The sequence below is a fragment of the Oncorhynchus gorbuscha genome, linkage group LG03, assembly GCF_021184085.1.
Source record: "Oncorhynchus gorbuscha isolate QuinsamMale2020 ecotype Even-year linkage group LG03, OgorEven_v1.0, whole genome shotgun sequence".
Taxonomy (NCBI): domain Eukaryota; kingdom Metazoa; phylum Chordata; class Actinopteri; order Salmoniformes; family Salmonidae; genus Oncorhynchus; species Oncorhynchus gorbuscha.
Genome location: NC_060175.1, coordinates 52203468 through 52224623, shown reverse-complemented (window position 1 = coordinate 52224623; position 21156 = coordinate 52203468). Strand labels below are relative to the sequence as shown.

At 42.8% G+C, this 21156-nt stretch overlaps 2 protein-coding genes across 9 annotated transcripts; one reads left to right on the top strand and one right to left on the bottom strand.

Moving 5' to 3' along the window:
- The first annotated feature begins 2593 nt into the window (after positions 1-2593).
- Positions 2594-15615, top strand: slc45a1 (solute carrier family 45 member 1). 8 transcript variants are annotated; one of them, XM_046342871.1, is made up of 10 exons: positions 2594-2723; positions 9880-10347; positions 10515-10607; positions 10717-10941; positions 11176-12035; positions 12128-12281; positions 12447-12623; positions 13144-13349; positions 13570-13795; positions 14715-15614. In XM_046342871.1, the coding sequence occupies exons 2-10, from the start codon at positions 9912-9914 to the stop codon at positions 14738-14740; spliced, it is 2403 nt and encodes an 800-aa protein (XP_046198827.1). In that variant the 5' UTR covers positions 2594-2723; positions 9880-9911; the 3' UTR covers positions 14741-15614. The 8 variants fall into 8 exon arrangements, with proteins under 8 accessions (XP_046198827.1, XP_046198826.1, XP_046198820.1 ...); XM_046342870.1 differs by having other exon boundaries at positions 13570-13810; XM_046342864.1 differs by having other exon boundaries at positions 13570-15615.
- A 982-nt stretch (positions 15616-16597) lies between these two features.
- On the bottom strand, positions 16598-19358 carry si:ch211-222l21.1 (prothymosin alpha). Its single transcript, XM_046342872.1, has 5 exons — positions 19151-19358; positions 18315-18401; positions 17846-17936; positions 17637-17722; positions 16598-17502 (listed from the first exon to the last, which is right to left on the bottom strand). The coding sequence occupies exons 1-5, from the start codon at positions 19199-19201 to the stop codon at positions 17434-17436; spliced, it is 384 nt and encodes a 127-aa protein (XP_046198828.1). The 5' UTR covers positions 19202-19358; the 3' UTR covers positions 16598-17433.
- Between the last annotated feature and the right edge of the window lie 1798 nt (positions 19359-21156).

The following is a 21156-nucleotide window of genomic DNA, read 5'->3' as shown; positions in this document are numbered from 1 at the left end:
TCATCTACAAAATGGCTTCCAACACTCTACTCAGCAAACTGGATGCAGTCTATCACAGTGCCATCCGTTTTGTCACTAAAGCACCTTATACCACCCACCACTGCGATCTGTATGCTCTAGTCGGCTGGCCCTCACTACATATTCGTCGCCAGACCCACTGGCTCCGGGTCATCTACAAGTCCATGCTAGGTAAAGCTCCGCCTTATCTCAGTTCACTGGTCACGATGGCAACACCCATCCGTAGCACGCGCTCCAGCAGGTGTATCTCACTGATCATCCCTAAAGCCAACACCTCATTTGGCCGCCTTTCGTTCCAGTACTCTGCTGCCTGTGACTGGAACGAACTGCAAAAACCACTGAAGTTGGAGACTTTTATCTCCCTCACCAACTTCAAACATCAGCTATCCGAGCAATTAACCGATCGCTGCAGCTGTACATAGTCTACTGGTAAATAGCCCACCCATTTTCACCTACCTCATTCCCATACTGTTTTTAATACTGTTTATTTATTTACTTTTCTGCTCTTTTGCACACCAATATCTCTACCTGTACATGACCATCTGATCATTTATCACTCCAGTGTTAATCTGCAAAATTGTATTATTCGCCTACCTCATGCCTTTTGCACACATTGTATATAGACTGCCCATTTTTTTCTACTGTGTTATTGACTTGTTAATTGTTTATTCCATGTGTAACTCTGTGTTGTCTGTTCACACTGCTATGCTTTATCTTGGCCAGGTCGCAGTTGCAAATGAGAACTTGTTCTCAACTAGCCTACCTGGTTAAACAAAGGTGAAATAAAATAAAAAAATGCGTGGAGACATTTCATCGCAGCTAATATAAAAGGAAAAGCTGTGTACATTTGCAAATACTGTGCCAAATCATATGTGAAGAATGCAACAAAGACGCAGAATCTGGCCAAGTGCATAAAATTCCCTCAGCGCTCACAACAAGCAGCCTCTGACAAAACTCCCTCACCTTCTATTTGATAGCAACAGCTCATGGTCCTCCTAGAATCCAATTTTTTAAAACTCAAATGGAGGAACATAGTCAGAAATGCTGATAATGTTTTGCTCGAGCTGTGTACATAACTGGTACACCTCTGATGCTCACAGTCAATGTTTATTGGAAGAGATTTCTGAATGTTCTTTGCCCAACATACACCCCTCCAATCAGACTTGCTTTATCTACTCATTTGCTGGATGCAGAGTTCAATAGAGTTCATGTGAAGGTCAAGCATATCAGAAAGCAGACTATTGCAATCATCTGATGGGTGATCGAATGTTTGTGGGAAAGGAATAATTAACTACATCTCCACCCCTCAACCAGTATTCTATAAGAGCACAGACACACCGGTCTCTACATTGCAGATTAACTGAAGGCAATCAAATGACCTTGGACCACAGAAGGTATTTGTACTGATGACCGACAATGCTGCGAACGTGAAGGCTGCTTGGTCTAAAGTGGAGTCCAACCCTCACAACCATTGGCTGTGCTGCTCATGCATTGAATCTGTTCCTCAAGGACATCATGGCCCTGAAAAGGAAACTCAACAAGAGAACCAAAGAAATGGTTAGGTATGGGTCATGAAGTTATAGCAGCAACCTACCTCACCAAGCAAAGTGAGAAGAATAAGAGCACCATATTGAAGTTGCCCATAAACACCCTTTGGGGTTGTGTTGTCAAGTTTGACAGTCACCTGGAGGGGAAGGAGTCTCGCCAAGAAATGGCCACATCAGTCTGCCGATATGGACAGCCCCATCAAGAGGATCCTTCTGGTTGAAGCATTTTGGGAGAGAGTGGTAAGCAGCCTGAAACCTATAACAGTAGCCATTGCACGGTTTGAGGGAGACAATGCCATACTGTCTGATGTTACTTGCAGGTGTAAGAAGAAATCCGTACTGCCCTGCCCACTTCACTGTTGCTCCAAGCAGAACAAACTGCAGTCCTGACATACATAAAGAAGCATGAAGCCTTCTGCCTGAAGGCCATGCACGTCACAGCATACACAGGACAGTCAATATTCCCTTTTGTTGTTCAGTGAAATCCCATGTGAAGAAATGAACGTGGGGTTACAAAATTCTCTATTGGAAGGATTTAATCATTTGCAATTATGTCTACTTATGTTAAGGTCTATGTTTCTGTCTCCATATAAATATCCAATGCAAAAATAAACATTTAAATGGTATTAATATTAATTCCCATACATTTCCTGTAATTCCCATGGAAAGTGTCCACCTCTGAATATACCCCAAAATGTGCAACCCTAAATAAGGGTAATTTACTTAACTTTCCCCATAGGCTTCAGTTGGAGTAGCTGTGATGTTTCAATTATTTCTTACCCCCTGTTTCACTTGCTGAAGGCCCCAGTCATCCCTGCCTATAGCTGACATGGTTGAAAAACAAGTGAACAATTAATAAAGACCATACACAAACAGGCTCCTAGAATAGATTATGTTACCTTGAGGTTTCACTCAAAGCAGCCAACTGAAGTAATGTAGTTAACATAAGTTCAATCACAAAGGCTGGTCTGATATAGGGGAGGTAATCAGGAAGGTGATAGAGTCCAGGTGAGTGTCATGAGGCGCAGGTGCGTGTAACTATGATGTCAGGTGTACGCAATGATGAGACAACTGGCGACAACGAAGAGGAGTGGGAGTAGACGTGACAACTGTGTGGATGGGACATTTCTGCTGGAATGGAAAAATGATCAGTCTAGGGTAAGTATTGCAATTAGCTACAGTATATGGCTGTACTTCTGATTCTAAAGAGGAAAGTTACAACCCTTAACCATGAGGTCACTGAGAAGGACCAACAGCAATAGGGGATCCTCTGAAAAAGCCTGAGATGTACTGGCCAGCAGACTACGATTTCCTCCAGCCCCGGTAACATTCAGGTCCTAAATCTGTGGCATGCAATGTTTAGAAATGCAAAATTTCACTGCTGTGTCAGGCTAATTTGGCACATTGTTTCCTATTCCAGTCTGAAAAGTTCTAGCCTGATTTCCATCCCTGCTGACATGCATAACTGACTACACACATATTAGCCATGTACAACAGATGCACTCCTGGAACAAAGGCATTTGTTTTGAATGGGAAAACATTGAGCCCACAAGTCCTTTGTGAGCTAGCCAGTTAACTTTTGCTCTCCTGTAGTCAAACTTTTCCATGTGGTAACATGCTAGCTAATGTTAGCCCACCAGGGCAGGAATATTTAGGTAACGTTTAGCAAGGTAGTTACATTAGCTCATCATTCGTGTAGTCAGAGTTTGCCCCAGACACCACGGATGGTGACATGCTAACTAGTCCACCAAGGCAGGAATATTTAACGTTAGCGCTAACATGCTATCGAATATGGCTGCTGGGAAAGTCCGACTACCCCATGGTGAGATACAGTACAACATTAACTAATGTAGCCAACTAGCCCACCAGGCGATATTTAGCTAGCTGTATCCCTGTCAATTATTTACACAAACAAAGGCTATCATTTACTTGTTAGGTTACTTAAAGCTTGTCGATGAGAGTTTGCATGGAGAAATGTGGAGTTTTTTCCCCCCACCCTGCACCTTGAGTGATTACATCAAAGCTTGGGACAGGATGTGTAGTTCTGTATGATAGCCACATTAGCGGCTAATTAGTGTTAGTTTTTTTGGGGGGGTTAATTACAGGCAAATGTATTGTTAAAAGTTTCCTTGCCCGAGAGAGATTTGCACGATTATCAAAACATCAAACCTGAGTAAGCCTACATGAAACACAGACCTTACATGCAGTAGTTCTAAAATCCCCTATGGAAAAATGAATGGTGGAAAAATGATTGGAACCATTTCCGGATTTTACCGCTAGGTTTTATGGGTATTATGACTCATACTGTGGTACTCAATAAGAGTTTGGTAGCAGCAGATGTGTGTGCGTGGATGTAGTGCATGTCTTTGTTGGTGGGTGGTAGTGTGAGTTGAGTGCATGTGTGCTAATTTGCTGAGAATCAGATCAGGTTGTCTGTCCAGTTCAAGTGTTCAGCAGTCTGATGGCTTGTAGATAGAAACTCTCTGAGCCTGGTGTTATCAGACCTTGTGCTTCGATAGGGGCTGGGGTTTACAAGTTGCATAAGTTAACAAAGGTGTGGCAAGTGTTCTATTATGAAATGTTGGTGAGATCAAATATTAACAGGAGAAGACACAGTATTGGCATCCGCTTTCATGTTGCTCATTATGGTTTATGAAAATAAAACTACTAGGCTACTGTACTTCTACCAGAGAGCATTTCTATGAAACTCCATTGTGTATTGGGCTAAAACTGCCTGGACACCACAAAAAACAAATGCAGATGTTTGTCTAGGTAGTCTGAGCCCAGGCTTATTTGTATGGTAAATGGTTGACATATCGGTACTGCTTTTAACTATTAGTTATTGTTGGCAATAATTTTAAAGGTCCAATGCAGCTGTTTTTATCTCAATATAAAATTATTTCTGGGTAACAGTTAAGTACCTTACTGCTATTGTTTTCAATTGAAATATTACACAAAAAAAATTAATGACAATAGCACAGCAAAGAGCAATTTCTCAAGCAATAATTTTGCTAGGACTGTCGGGGAATGGTATGAGCGTGAAGGACAGAACTATGAACTAGACTGGCCAGCAAAACACCATGTTGAGGACTTGTGAGGCATCTGTTTCTCAAACTAGACACTCTAATGTACTTGTCCTCTTGCTCAGTTGTGCACCGGGACCACCCACACCTTTCTATTCTGGTTAGAGACAGTTTGTGCTGTTCTGTGAAGGGAGTAGTACACAGCGTTCTACGAGATCTTCAGATTCTTGGCAATTTCGCACATGGAATAGCCTTAATTTCTCAGAACAAGAATAGAGAGACGAGTTTCAGAAGAAAGTTCTTTGTTTCTGGCCATTTTGAGCCTGTAATCGCTCCAGATACTCAACTAGTCTAAAGAAGGTCCGTTTTATTACTTCTTTAACCAGGACAACCGTTTTCAGCTGTGCTAACATAATTGCAAAAGGGTTTTCTAATGATCAATTAGCCTTTTTAAAATGATAAACTTGGATTAGTTAACACAACGTGCCATTGGAACACAGGAGTGATAGTTGCTGATAATGGGCCTCTGTATGCCTATGTAGATATTCCATTGAAAATCAGCCGTTTCCAGCTACAATAGTCAATTACAACATTAACAATGTCTACACTATATTTCTGATCAATTTGATGTTATTTTAATGGACAAACAAATCATTTTTTTCTTTCAGAAACAAGGACATTTCTAAGTGACCACAAACCTTTGAACGGTAGTGTAGGTAGCGGTAAAGTGGCTATGTATAGATAATAAACTGCAAGTAGCAGCAGTGTAAAAACAAAGGGGGGGGGGACAATGCAAATGGTCCAGGTGGCCATTTAATTAATTGTCAAGCAGTCTCATGGCTTGGGGGTAGAAGCTGTTAAGGAGCCTTTTGGACCAAGACTTGGTGCTCTGGTACCGCTTGCCGTGCAGTAGCAGAGAGAACAGTCTATGACTTGGGTGACTGGAGTCCTTGACCATTTTTGGAGCCTTCCTCTGACATCGCCTAGTATAAAGGTCCTGGAGGGCAGGAAGCTTGGCCCCAGTGATGTACTGGGCTGTACGCACGATCATCTAATTTGTCTTGCTCACGTTGAGAGGTTGTTGTCCTTGTACCACACTGCCAGGTCTCTGATCTCATCCCAATAGGCTGTCTCATCGTTGTTGGTGATCAGGCCTACCACCGTTGTCGTCAGCAAACTTAATGATGTTGTTGTGCGTGGCCATGCAGTTGTGGGCGAACAGGGAGTACAGGAGGGAATTAATCACGTACCCTCGAGGGGCCCCCGTGTTGAGGATCAGTGTGGCAGATGTGTTGTTGCCTATCCTTACCACCTGGGAGTGGCCTGTCAGGATCCAGTTTCAGGGGGAGGTGTTAAGTCCCAGGCTTGTTGGAGTAGTGATGAGATTTGTGGGCATTATGGTGTTGAACGCTGAGCTGTAGTCAATGAACAGCATTCTCACATAGGTGTTCCTTTTGTCCAGGTGGGATAGGGTAGTGCGATTTGAGATTGTGTCATCTGTTGGAGTGGTATGCGAATTGGAGTGGGTCTAGGGTGTCCGGGAGGATGCTGTTGTGAGCCATGACCAGCCTTTCAAAGCACTTCATGGCTACTGACGTGAGTGCTACGGGGCGGTAATCATTTAGGCAGGTTACCGTCGCTTTCTTGGGCACAGGGACTATGGTGGTCTGCTTGAAACATGTAGGTATTACAGACTCGGTCATGGAGAGGTTGAAAATGTCAGTGTAGACACTTGCCAATTGGTACTTGCCAAAATAAATTTGATTTGATTTACGTGCATGCTCTGAGTACCCGTCCTGTTAATCTGTCTGACTCCGCAGCCTTGTGAATGTTGACCTGTTTAAAGGTCTTGCTCCCATCGGCTACAGACAGCGTGATCGCACAGTCATCCGGAACTCTCATGCGTGCTTCAGTGTTGCTTGCCTCGACTCGAGCATAAAAGGCAATTTGCCCATCTGGTAGACTCGCATCACTGGGCAGCAGGTGGCTGGATTTTCCTTTGTAGTCCGTAATAGTTTGCGAGCTCTGCCACATCCGACGAGTGTCAGAGCCAGTATGGTATGATTCAATGTTAGTCCTGTATTGACACTTTGCCTGTTTGATGGTTCATCTGAGGGATTTCTTATAAGTGTCCGGAATAGTGTCCCGCTCTTTGAATGCGGCAGCTCTAGGCTTTAGCTCGGTGTTGGTGTTGCCTGTGATCCATGACATCTGGTTGGGATATGGTCACTGTGGTGATGATGTCATCAATGAACTTATTGATGAAGCTGAGGTGGTATACACCTCAAGGGGCGGCAGGTAGCCTAGTGTTTAGAGTGTTGGACTAGTAACTGAAAGGTTGCAAGATCGAATCCCTGAGCTGACAAGGTAAAAATCTGTCGTTCTGCCCCTGAACAAGGCAATTAACACAATGTTCCTAGGCCGTCATTGAAAATAAGAATTAGTTCTTAACTGACCTGCCTAGTTAATTAAAGATAAAATAAAATACTCCAACGGTGGTGGAAAAAAGTACTCAATAGTCATACTTGAGTAAAAGTAACGATACCTTAATAGAAAATGACTCAAGTAAAAGTCACGCAATAGTAGCAAAGTAGTCAAATATTACTTGAGTAAAAGTCTATGTATTCAGGTTTTAAATATACTTAAGTATCAAAGTAAATGGAATTGCAAACCAGAGAGCACAATTTTTATTGAGGGATATCCAGGGGAACACTCCAACACTAATTTACAATCGAAGCATTTGTGTTTAGTGAGTCCACCAGATCAGAGGCTGTAGGGATGACCAGGGATGTTCTCTTGATAAGTGTGTGAATTGGACCATTTTCCTATCAAAATGTAACGAGTACTTTTGGGTGTGAGGGGAAAATGTATGGAGTAGAAAGTGCATTATTTCTTTAGGAATGTAGTTCAGTAAAAGTTGCCAAAAATATAAATTGCGAAGTACAGACACCAAAAAAACCTGACTTAAGTAGTACTTTAAAGTATTTTTTACTTAAGAACTTTACACCACTGTTCCTCAATGCCATTGGATGAATCTCGGCACATATTCCAGTCTGTGCTAGCAAAACAGTCCTGTAGCATAGCATCCGCGTCATCTAACCGCTTCCATATTGAGTGTGTCACTGAGTCACCTGCTTTAGTTTTTGCTTGTAAGCAGGAATCAGGAGGATAGAATTATGGTTAGATTTGCCAAATGGTGGGTGATGGATAGCATTGTACGCATCTGTGTGTGGAGTAAAGGTGATCTAGACTTTTTTTTGTTTATTTTTCTCCTCTGTTTGCACATGTGACATGCTGGTAGAAATGAGGTAAAGTGGATTTAAGTTTCCCTGAATTAATGTCCCCCGCCACTAGGAGCACTGCTTCTGGATGAGCATTTTCTTGTTTGCTTATGGCCTTAAAAGCTTGTTGAGTCAGGTCTTTGTGCAAGCGTCAGTTTGTGGAGGTAAATGGACAGCTACGAAAAATATAAAAACTCTCTTGGTATACTGTGTGGTCTACAGCTTATCATGAGGTACTCTACCAAAGGCAAGAAATACCTCGAGACTACCTTAATATTAAACATCGCGCACCAGCTGTTATTGACAAATAAACACACACCCCCACACCTTGTCTTACCGGACGTAGCTGTTCTGTCTTGCAGATGCACGGAAAAACCAGACAACTGTATATTATCCGTGTTGTCGTTCAGAAACCACTCTGTGAAATACAAGATATTACAGTTTTTAATGTCGGGGAAGGTAGGATAGTCTCGAACCGAGCTCATCCAGTTTATTCTCCAGGGATTGCACATTGGCCAATAGAATGATGGTAGAAGCGGGTTACCCACTCACTGACAAATTCTCACAAGGCACCCTGATCTGAGGCCCCTGTATTTACTTACTTTCTTCATGCGAATGATGAGGATTTGGCCTTTGTCCGGGAGCAACATTATTTCCTTTGGGTCAGACTCATTAAATAAATAATATTTGTCCAGGTCTAGGTGAGTAATCGCTCTTTTGCTATCCAGAAGCTCTTTTTGGTCATAAGAGACGGTAGCATAAACATGATGTACAAAATAAGCTACAAACAACATGAAAAAACACACAAAATTTCACAATTGCTTAGTAGGCCATAAAACGGGGTCCATCCCCTCCAGTACCATTCTTCCAACCGCATAGTGTGGATATACATATATTTAACACAGGCAGTCATGTTTTTGACTGCACTGGGCCTTTAAATATGGATGACGCTAACTTCATATGCATTGGTGCTGAGGCTGCAGGTCTACCAAGAACCAAGCGCAGGGAACAGGAGGGGTGATGGTGACGTCACGGGTGAGGAACGGGAAGGGAGAGAGAGGGGGAAGGAAAAGGGACGGAGGATAAAGAAGGGAGATGACTGCATCTAAGGAAAAACAAACATATTTCTCTCATCCAACGTAAATATTCTAAATCATAAATATGATTGACTTGTTTACCAACAGAGAATACTGAAATAAATGACAGAGAAACGGTGATAAGGTAATTTCTTTAACGTTTCAATTTGCACGCTCTGCCCTGTCTAAGACCATGTGTTAATTTGATTGTATAATCTTCACCTTGACTCGAGAAAAAAAAAATGTTTTAAAGTCAACGAGCATAACGTCGATGACAATTGGAAAATAAATGATGACAAACCAGACCTATCAAGCCGTAGTCACATGCCAAGCATGTTTAATGTTTAAGGACGTGTGTTTCACAAATAAATGTGTAGCCTTGCATGTTAAAACGTATTATTTGAGACGATTTGTGCCAATGGCTTTTTATAGCTACTACGCATCCGATTAGCTTGTAACATGGGCAAAATACACCCATGAAAAATCTAAACGGAAAAAGCCACGGTGAGAGACGATGCCGCATACAACACTGCTGTACTAGAGCACATGGGTTTTGTGCACATCACCATCAACATGCACATTTGTTGCAGTGCGTCTTGCCCATGAGGAGTATAGTGCCATCATAGGCTGGCAGTGGCCTTACCGCCTGTTACCTTGGTGTCTACTATTCCTCTCCTGTTTTACAGTACTAGCCATATGAGCAGATGTTACCTTGAGTGTCCTCTAAAAGTAGCTTGCCAAAGCTACTAATACTTTATGGATGTAATTACTGCAATTATGTTATTGATATGCCTCCTTACATCCTTACAGTACAGTCTTCCTCCTCATACAATGGTACATCCTTACAGTACAGTCTTCCTCCTCATACAATGGTACATTTATCTTTTGAACTTTAATGTGATTGCATTTTGATCTATGAATGAGAATCTCCTAGTGTGTCCAGAGTAAACTGGGCCCAGGAGAGTGATGTCATCTCCAGGAATGGGCACCCCCAGTGACCCCCTGTTGGCCAGCCCAGGAGGGAGGTCATCAGAGAGGTCATTGGGTGCCACAAATGATGGCCTCTGGAGGAGCTCCATGGCCAAGACCGTCAGCTTCCCATCGTCTACCACACGCCTCCTGAGTCACCGTGCCAACAACTTCCAGAGACACCCGAAGCGGCGGAAGCTGATCAGACCGTCCCCGCCCCCCCCGCCCAACACCCCCTGCCCCCTAGATCAGCTGGACCTCAGTGAGATGCCCCCTCGCCGCACCTTCCCTGAGCTGCTCTTCAACGGCTGTGTCCTGTTTGGCATTGAGTTCAGCTACGCCATGGAGACGGCCTATGTCACCCCTGTCCTGCTACAGATGGGTCTGCCCGAAGAGTTCTACAGCCTGGTGTGGTTCATCAGTCCTATATTGGGTAATGAAGTGGCAGGGAGAGATGAAGTAGATACAGAAAGTCCTGTTTGATTAAAGATAATGCATAACTGTGCTTTGAATAGTAGAGTTAGATTATATTGCTGTTCCCATCAACATTGCCCATTTGAGTGCCACTAAATCCTTCTAATTTCTCCCCATGGTTTTTAGGATTCCTGGTCCAGCCTCTCCTAGGAGCTTGGAGTGATCGTTGTACATCCCGCTTTGGCCGTCGGAGACCGTTTATTTTAGCCTTGGCTATTGGTAAGGAATATTCTGTCTTGCAAGGCTCTCCCTCCTCTGGTGAAACGCTGTTCCTGTTTTTAACTAATATTGTAGTCCTGAAGTGGAGTTCTCTGTTTTAACTTTGTAGGAGCTCTGCTTGGTTTGACAATGGTGCTGAATGGGCGAGACATTGGAGCTGCGGTGGCAGACACAGCAACCAATCACAAGTGGGGCATCATACTAACTATTTGTGGAGTGGTTCTGATGGACTTCTGTGCGGACTCGGCAGATAATCCCAGCCATGCCTACATGATGGACGTGTGCCTGCCAGAGGACCAGGACCGTGGCCTCAATATTCACGCACTGCTGGCAGGTTAGAGACTACTGTATGCACTAACTACTGGTCAGTCAGGGAACGCTATACACTACTGGCTGGCTATAACACACACCACTGGTAGGTGAGACAGTAAAATGTACATATAAAACACTTCTGACAATGTAGAGTTAAACATAACATATAAAATAAGTCTAAGATGTGATAGCATAATCAATGTCACTGATATGATGACCAGTTCTATGATGATTATGTCCCACACACTCTATGCAGGCCTGGGTGGTGGATTCGGGTACATCGTGGGTGGAATTAACTGGGACCACACTGAGTTTGGGAGGTCAATGGGAGGTCAACTTCGAGTCATCTACATGTTCACCAGTGTCACATTGGTCATTGCCACGTGCATGACCCTCAACAGCATCCCCGAGCGGCCCCTGCCAAAGACGCAGCCTCAGAAGAACTCTAAAAACTCTCTAAAGAGCCCCATCCTCCCTCTGCCTCCCTCTCCCCCCGTCCCTCCGGAGGCAAGCCTGGGATTGGAGGAGGAAGAGGCAGAGGAGAGGATTTATAGCTACCAGTTCTCTGAACCCTGCCCCTCAAACCCTAACCCCATGGCACACTCCTGTAGTGCCAATGCACGCCTCTGTGCCGGCCTCACCAGCCCCATCTCCCCCCTCAGCCCCCTTACTCCTAAATATGGCAGCTTTATCAGTCGGGATAACTCTCTCACTGGCATCAATGAGTTCGCCTCATCCCTGGGAACCTCCTATATAGACAGTGTGCTCATCGACTGCTACACCGGACAGCCATCCCCACAGCCCCTCGACCAGAACACTGCAGCCCGACCACTGCCTCCAGGGGACACCCCACCTCCCCAGGGATCTCAGCCTGGAACTGGGTCACAGTCTGGAGCAGTAGCCCAGGCTGGAGCACTAACCGTGGCTGGGACAGTGGCCCTGGCAGGGGCAGGATACCAGGCCGGGGAGGCTCAGATTGAGGCAGGGTCCCATCGAGGTTCGTCCGCTGGTATCCTGAAGCGCCCTCAGAGCCTTGCGCTTGTGGAGGAGCCACTGGTGATCCAGAGTGAAGGGCTGGAAAATGGCCGCAGAAGAACCGTGACCTTCAGTCAGCAGGTCAGCCTGGAGTTTAATTCCTCTGATTAGTTTAACAAATCATCATGTTGAGATAATCCATGTTTCTGATTCGTCTTCCTCCTGTAATAAAGGTGGCAAACATTCTGCTGAATGGGGTGCGCTATGAGAGTGACCTGAGTGAAAATGTGGAGACAGCAGATTCACAGATGTCAATGAGGCTACTGTGTATCTCCATCTACAGGATGCCTCCATCACTGCGCAGCCTATGCACTAACCATTTCTTGGGTGAGAGTCTTGTCACTCGTGTGCTTGTGTTTTATTGTCTGTATGCCCACTAAGGTTGCGGTGACATCATCACTGATGATTTTAACCTATCTATACTCCAGTGGAAGCTGTGTGAGTATGTCTATGTAAACATGAGCCATCTGCCACCCTGTCTTGATCCTATAGGTTGGCTGTCCTTTGAGGGCATGCTGCTGTTCTACACTGACTTCATGGGGGAGGTAGTGTTTGATGGGGACCCCAGAGCACCACATGACTCTGAGGCCTACCAACGCTACAATGCTGGGGTCAGCATGGGCTGCTGGGGCATGTGCATCTATGCATTCAGTGCTGCCTTTTACTCAGGTGAGTCCTACACACACACACACCAGTACACTCATAAACAAAAAAAGAAAAACACATTTTTAAATACTTTATTTGAATCCACAAATCACATTACTTTCAAGAAGGATTCAAACATTTCAAAGGTCTTTGTATGCTTGGACACTTAAGGATACAGAAAACACCCTGTTCCCCAAACAGCTAGACAGCCAAGTACTGTGACCCTACATACATTGCAGAGACTGCCAAATATCAGTGATACTAACTGTCCAAGGCCACTGTCCGTGGCCAGTGGGACCTTATGGACTGACGGAAGAAGGAGGGAGGCTCTGCCTAACTGCCGCATCGTCACTGTTGAGCATGTTCAGCGGATTATTCAGTCTGGTAGCAAGTGTAAATCCACTCGACATTCCACACACTCACAAAAACACAGAAATAGAACACACACCTCACACAACATCCATCATTTAGGTCATTTATCAGATATAGTTGTTTTACAGGCTTTCCCCTTGTAATCTTCCTCTCCTCTTTTTTCTATTCATAGCCATACTGGAGAAGCTGGAGGAGCGTTTTTCTCTCCGCTCTCTCTATTTCTTTGCCTACCTGGCGTTTGGCCTTGGCACGGGCCTTGCTACACTCTCCACCAACCTCTATGTAGTGCTGTCGCTCTGTGTCACCTACGGGGTGCTCTTCTCCTCTCTTTGCACACTGCCTTACTCTCTGCTGTGTGAATACTACCAGAGCCCACAGGTTAGTGAATATGAATGGGTATACACTGAATACAACACATAAATGTGAACATATTATATAATGTTCTGAATTGGGTTTTTGTGAAAGTATTTTATACAGTATTGGTCAAGTGTTTTGATATAGCACAGTACTGTGTCTTTATATTTATTTATAAAAATGTGTTTGTTGTAAGTGTTCACAGTATCAATCATACATGTGCCATCTCTCTCCGTTTGTGTAGTTCTGTGGCTCGTCAGAGGAAGGGACCAGGAGAGGGATGGGGGTGGACATCTCTCTGCTCAGCTGCCAGTACTTCCTAGCTCAGATCATAGTCTCCGTGGCGATGGGACCTCTGACCTCGCTGGTGGGCGGGGCCCAGGGAGTGATGTACTTTTCTAGCGCGATGTCATTCGTGGGCTGTCTGTACTCCTCCCTCTGCGTGGTGTACCACCTGCCACCCCCTGAGGGTGAGCCTTCCGAAAGTGAGGCCCAGCCACTACTGGTGCACATTTAGACCCCCCCCCCCTATCTCACACTGCACTACACACTATCACACTGCAGTCTTGTCACAACGCACACCACGTATAGCCTACACACCCTGTGTCTCCCTGCAAAGCACATACAATACTGTACTCTCTCGCACTACTTACCATAGCTGCTCTTAGAGCTTAGACTGACAGAGGCCACCGTTCTGCGGTGTCAGTGTGTTATAGTGTGTCCATGTATTTCTCTCCCATAATTTCCACTAAAAAGCAGCACTTATGTTAATTTTGTGCGTGCCTAAATAATTACGGCCCTACAGCTCCTATTCCCCAGGACATCAGGGAAAAAAATGTAACAATCTTTGAAGGGGTTAATTGTTTTGGCCTCGCCTAATATATGCATGCGCTGTAGCCTCAATGCCCTGCATCTTCTGTTTTGGTCTGATGTCCGAGGGAATGTCTACCTGCCTGTTTCTCTGTCAGCACACTATCATCCCACTGTAGGCAGGCTTAGGGACTGTCTGAATGTGTCACCAATGACCTTTTGCTTGAAGCCCTGAATTAATGTAAACACAGTAGCATATTTACATTACATTACATTTAAGTCATTTAGCAGACAGTACATTTACACACACATGCAAGCCATAGGACCACCCTCACTCAATGTAGTTTGTATTATGTGAACAATAAAGAGCCAAACTGTGCCTCTGAGGTTTTACATCTTTCGCACAAGGCACTCAGATTATTATGGTCATTATTTATTACCATTTTGACTTGACACTCACTAATGCGTTTACAAACATACACAGAGATGGACCCTTTACTAAGCCACGGACATCACTCTGTCCTGTCACCTTGCTCCTGGCGTGACTGTTGTAATGACAGTGATTCTTGTCATTACCAGGAAGAGAAGTTGAAACTGGGGTGTGATTCGGCATTCCATCGGAAACCGAACAAAAAAGAAGAACAACAAATCTGTTGTTTTGGTGGCGAGAAAGAATTCAGGAAGATGCATGTGAATTATGCTTAAGATGGCGCTGTACAACTTTGAGAGGGAAGACTTTTGGGTTCATATTTGCCAACAGCAAGTGCTTATTTTCACCGCAAAGGAGCATGCTTTAGTTAAGGTTTAGGCTTGTTTCACCACACGACCCAAAATGGCTCACTGGAGTGACCCTCTCAAATTTGGGTTAGTTATCCAGTCTCATCACACGCTGCTGCATTTATTCACTTAATTCATTTGATTATAAACAGCTCAAATAACATTTCATCTTCCATGTAATCAGCCAATTATAAAACATTGGTGAAATCATAATTACTTTTCAATTGAGAAAATCTATGACAGTCTAAAAAAAGTTGCTCGGCATTGCTTACCTTGAACATCACTTAGTTGACACCGAGACTGTTTCCAGGCATTTTAAAAAAATGAATTAACAATAACTCATGCCTGCGTTCAGCTTCATTTGTAAGTTTCACTAAAATGCCCACCACCGTGAAACACCCCACTGTCATGAGTCATCTAGAGCTGATGCCTCAGCGGAATGTTGATCAGGGTCTACCACTAAAGCCTCCATAACAGACTGGACACGTGCCATGATGTCATGTTTCTGACTGGTTTCTTTTGAGAAAACAGCAACTGTATGGATCATCATGCTGTTGCAACCTGCTTCAATTCAACACATTTCTAGTATTTTACAATAAAGTGTTTTCTGGTGTTCTTCATCCTTAATTCCAATATTAACTGTATTACTGTAACAGCTACTTTAGGGTTGAGTTCAATTAAAAATGATAATTTTTACTTCTTGGGCTATTGTCCTTTTTTATTAAGCTCACTATCATAGAACTTCACACATCTTAGGTGTCCTCTATGCAGATAATTATGCATATGTGTAGTTTAGGCTTAATTCCCTTTTAAAATATTGGTATTAGATTTACAGCTATGTAATCTTCATAACTGGTCATTATCAGAAAACCTCTATCCACATGGGGGTTCTATCAAATAAAAACGATTCTCAAAAATCAATTATACCCTGAATTGACATACAGTACCAGTTTACACCACTAGATGGGTCTAAACTGCAACACGTCAGGACTTCAATTGATTGACGTGTTGTGTAGTTCTATGGAGAGAAAAAAAGAAGCCAAAATCCAGATGACAAGAATCACCCCTTTCCCAATTACAAAATCATTTTGGGAAATACTCCCATCCATATTCAGTCTTATGCCTTAAGTCAACTGACATCAGATACTTTACATGGCTCGGACTGTTTTAACTGAAAGCATCCCTTATTTCATTGTTAACACTAGTGTTAGGCACAATTGTAATTTGGTGTTAAGTGTAAAGCATCTTACATGGCAATTCCACCACTAACCTCATTTTCATTATATCCAGCACAATACCAGTGTCTACATGTGTTTAACAGCGCATTTCTGTTTTGTAGAAAAAAGTTACAAAATTCAACCCGATGATATCAAGTTAAAGCAATGCTTTTTAAAACCCTGAGATTTGTAGTGACGTGGAGCAAGAAAATATCCTCTATGGCTAGAAACTCGTGGCAGGGTTTGACATTTAATTTTTAAACTTTGAAATCTACCCTGTGATGTCAGAGAAGCGCTTTTTAGGACCTTAACCGCAGACCATGGAAAAGTACCGTTTACAGATATGTAGACACTAGTATGGCACTGGAGATCATGAATAAGAGGTTGAAAAGTGGCAGAATTGCCCTTTAAACAGGTGAAATATCCGGCACATTTAAATACAGCATATGCAAAAACAAAACACCATGGTTAAAAAGACAAGACTGACTTATTTAATCATCAACAACCAGAATATACAAAGCAGTGGCCGAAGCAACCAAATAGCAATCATGAAATATAACTGCACTAGAAGAGAAAGAACACTAGATTGGGAATGTTGTTCTGATAAAGACCATTGTAAGACAATGAGTCAACCAGACAAAAATAACTGAAAATGAAACAGAAAAACAGTATCTTGGGTACAAACGTGTTTTAAAATGCACACAAAACATATGACCAACACCTTAAGAATTAACAGGGGGTAATTAACATTTCAGAAGCCGGACCCCTAAACAGGATCAAGCCATCTTTGATCACAGAGGTGTTCTTTTATTTGTGCCATTGTTGTGTTAACAGATCAGTCAGACAAAGGATTAACTACTAGCAGCAGCACTAAACAAAAGGTATTAAAAAAGCCTGAACTAATAATGCTAATAATAGTCCATTAGCCCCTGCTTAAAACTTATCTTTGGTCTTTAGTGAGTCTGTGAGGTCACCTTGAAAATGTGGAGAAGGGTGCAGCTGCCTGCCTGAATCAACTGGTCAGCAGTAACAAAGTAGAGAATGTGCTTAACTCATACAGACACAAACTAACATACTGATAAAACAGCATGGATCCTATTTGCACAAGTTTTATTTTGCGTAAGAAACCAATAAATAACATCTTATAAAAAAAGGGAGGAGGCCACTATGTTTAAGGACTCCAGTGCAATGTAATATCTTGGGGGCAAACAAAATCTGTAAAACATACATAAAGCACAAGCTCTACAAGGTGTAGTTGACAACGTCATGTAGACAGAGCTGCAGAAGAGTACAGACGGAGTGTTCTAGGCCTCCACTTCAGCTTCCTTTGAGTCATCGTTTTCTGTTTTCTGTTTTTTTGTTTCCCCTTGTTCCTGAGGGCAAACATAAACATTTTTTAAGTGAGGAGAGAACTTAGTGGCCAGATATAAAACAGTAATAAAGATGGTTAAACTTTTACTGTGAGACTATTGTATATTGACGGTTTTAAAATCGGACAAAACTGTACCTCCTCCTCAGCTGGGCGCTTCACAGGGTGGTCAACCTCCTCATCAGCAGCTTCTTCTGCATCTTCTTCTGCATCCTCTCCCTCTCCTGTAATCACATTCATATATGAAGTAAAAACATGGGCTTCAAGCACCTCACATGTATCAAATAATAAATAAATAATAAATAAAAATTATCCAGCTGTTAGTCCAAAGAGGGACATGAATTTACCATCCTCTTCAACCTCTGGAGTTACTTCAGAATGAATTGCACCATTTGTCTTCTCCTTTGCACCATTTGTCTCCTCTGCACCATTTGTGTGCTAGAGGGAAGGAATCAAAGAATGACAAACTTTAATATTTCACATAAATGTGGGTTAATTGTATGCATGAGTGATAAGGCATTTCTTTCAAAAAAGTATTATGAAAAAGTTAACCCAAGAGTTACAGCCAACAAGCTTCAGAGTTAAAACAGGGCACATGTTGCAGTTTATACTTAATTCCCCCTGAGAATAAGGAAAGGGAATGCAATGACTTCCAACACATGTCTTAAGAAACATTTGTGCCATTTCACAAAATAAACAAAGAGTAGTGAGTGGGGGTGGGGTAGTTGGGCTGAGTATGGAGACACCTGTATGACGATGGCGCCAAGACAAAAGGCCATGAGGCTCCCAAGGAAATAAACTTCGGCATCAACTCACAGTTTCATTGCCAGGTGCGTCCCCACTGCCGTTCTCCTTCTTCTCCACCATCACCTCCTCGGCAACCTCTTTCTTCTCTTTAAGCTCCTAAAAATACGTTATTCTTGGTTGTCTCACTGACACAACTGAAGCATGTCCACCACGATGTGGCCATATACTCGCCGCCATCTTTAATTCGGATGGTTAAAATTGTAGTAACCTTTCTACATATCTCCAGTATTTACTAGCGGCGCATGCCCGACCACTGCCAAAGTGCACACAACGGAAGGCATCGGGAACGAGCATCGCTGTTCCCTACGAGAAAGATAGCGTGCACACTCCTCTCGCACTGTGAAAGATTAACGTTATCCCTTCCCGCCATCGCGCAACGGTGTAGCTCGAGCGCATTCAATTTGAGGTGCTTTTTAGCTAACGTTTACTAACTAGTAATAACTTAAACTTGCTACAGTAGCCACATTGCAAATGTAACGATAAAACGAGCTGGTTAGGAAAGTTAGTCACAGGCCAAGTCGCCAATAGTTGAAGTTAAATGTCACGTGCTGAAGTACAGTGAAAGTCCTTTCTTGCAAAATCAAAACAACGCAGTAATCAATGTAGTACTACTAATGGAGCTAGCGAAGTTATTGAACAGGTGAAATAGCTAACTAAATGTTTGAGAAATACATACTATGTTTCAGCCATTGACAGTGACTAACATTAATGTTAGCTAGCTACTTGGTTATTATTACACGGCTGGCTACTGTAGCTTGCTATTACAGCTCAAGTTAGCTAGCTGGTGTTCATGCAGGCTTAGCTGAAGAGTAAAGTTGTTAGCTAGTCAAATTAATCAAACTCACCTTTGCTGAAATCTCGGTGGTTGTGGTCGTCTCTACTGCGGTATCAGCCATAGCTAGTTTAATTTAAGGGTATAATATGCTTCCGAAATAAATACTTTGTTTGATGTTTATGGCAGTGATTATAAGCCTGTTTCAATGACACGCTGAGGAGAGAGTTATGAACACCAGCGACATCTGTTAGGCTCAACTGTAGTCCATTAGTTAGAATGGAGACGGTCGATCTAAAACGTAATTGGACAATCTAAAGTAACAAACACGCTAAAGCGGTTCTTATTGGACAGATTGTTGTCAATCTTCCGAATTTGAGCCCGATTATTAAGCTCCTCCCAGCTGTTCTTCTAATTGGTTGAAAATGTAAAGCGTGCACTCTGATGTAAAGCATAAAGAAAGTGTTCATGTGAAAACATTAAATTATTTAAATTGAAAGTATCTTAGGGATATTAACATTGTTATTTTCTCTCATGAATTACATTTGACATTTTAATGGTGTTTAATGTAAGCAATAGCCTATTCTAAGAACGTGCTTGAAGTGCGAGTCGATGAATGCAGTTCCTTTGTGTGACTGCAAGCATTTCCTACATTAAAAAACAACAATATTTTTTTATCATTAATGCTGTTGCCAATTGTAGTTATTTCTTGTCTTGATTTTGACATATTTGTATTCAAAACAAGTTGTCTTTGATTTCGTCCATCTAGAAGCATGTGTAAAGCCCTGGTAGAGACTCTAATCCCTTTGTCTTCAGTGCCTAAGTATCAAATTACAGCACAATGATATGATGTGAAACCATTTACTAACTAAACCACACCTCTTGCCTCGGTTAGACTTCTCTATTTTAAACATGAAGGTCAGGAACACAGTGGCTCTTATGAAAAAAATGAGAAGGAGGCTTTTGTATTTGAATACAATAGCTAGCCTACATAAGCCTATTACAAGCAAGCCAGTAAGCTACCTACACTTATTCACTGTGTCTGTGACTGTCTGTGTAATATGAAATATCTGAACTGTAAAGCACGAATGGTGATCCATGTGAATGTTAACCATTGCAATTCTTGGGCCAGAGTAATAATTGGGAAACAAGCAGCATGTCTAGTCAAATGCATTTAGAAAGCCCTTCTTACATCAGCTGATATCTCAAAGTGCTGTACAGGAACCCAGCCTAAAACCTCAAACAGCAAGCAATGCAGGTGTAGAAGCACGGTGGCTAGGAAAGACTCACTAGAAAGGCCAGAAACTAGGAAGAAACCAGGCTATGAGGGGTGGCCAGTCCTCTTCTGGCTGTGCCAGGTGGAGATTATAACAGAACATGGCCAAGATGTTCAAATGTTCATAGATGACCAGCAGGGTCAGTTGTCCTTGATTTTCTGAGTTGTTTCGAAACATGTTTCATAAAACTTCTGATTCTGTGTCCCACCAATACTTTATCCGTGTTCAGTAACTTTATGAAACATAACGCAATGGACTACAGGCTGAGGGCTGGTCAGAAATCATTAGTCTGTTTGGGGCCACGTATTCTATGGCAGGAAAGTCCACGTGCAGTACAATGGCTTTGGTCGTAGGGTCAGCAATTAAGGTGTGGCCGTCTGATTTGAGTCTGACAGACAATGACGGCAGGAAGGAGAATGGGGTGTGAGGGGAGGAGAGTAGGGTGGTCTCCTTTTTTTGTGAATCTGGAGAAACTTTGCTCGGCACATTGGATTACTGCACTTGTATGGACCGTTGGCCGCTTAACGCTAACGCTACCAAAGCCTCGGAAGTCATTCAAAAAAAAGTCTAAAGGCCTAAATGTTTCCTTCACAGATTTGATGTCATGTCCAACATAGATTGTGTCCCATGGCCATGATTGTACAGTATGTCTCTCATCGATCGTTTTGTGGTTCATACTGTACATACAGTGGGGCAAAAATATATTTAGTCAGCCACCAATTGTGCAAGTTCTCCCACTTAAAAAGATGAGAGAGGCCTGTAATTTTCATCATAGGTACACTTCAACTATGACAGACAAAAT

Coding starts and splice junctions, on each gene's coding strand:
- slc45a1 (XM_046342864.1), top strand. CDS start 9,912: ATGTCATCTCCAGGAATGGGCACCCCCAGTGACCCCCTGTTGGCCAGC. Junction 10,942..11,175: donor TATTCACGCACTGCTGGCAG/GTTAGAGACTAC, acceptor CACTCTATGCAG/GCCTGGGTGGTGGATTCGGG. Junction 13,350..13,569: donor AATACTACCAGAGCCCACAG/GTTAGTGAATAT, acceptor CCGTTTGTGTAG/TTCTGTGGCTCGTCAGAGGA.
- si:ch211-222l21.1 (XM_046342872.1), bottom strand. CDS start 19,201: ATGGCTGATACCGCAGTAGAGACGACCACAACCACCGAGATTTCAGCA. Junction 17,937..18,314: donor ACGCACCTGGCAATGAAACT/GTGAGTTGATGC, acceptor CCTTCCCTCTAG/CACACAAATGGTGCAGAGGA. Junction 17,723..17,845: donor TCCAGAGGTTGAAGAGGATG/GTAAATTCATGT, acceptor ATGTGATTACAG/GAGAGGGAGAGGATGCAGAA.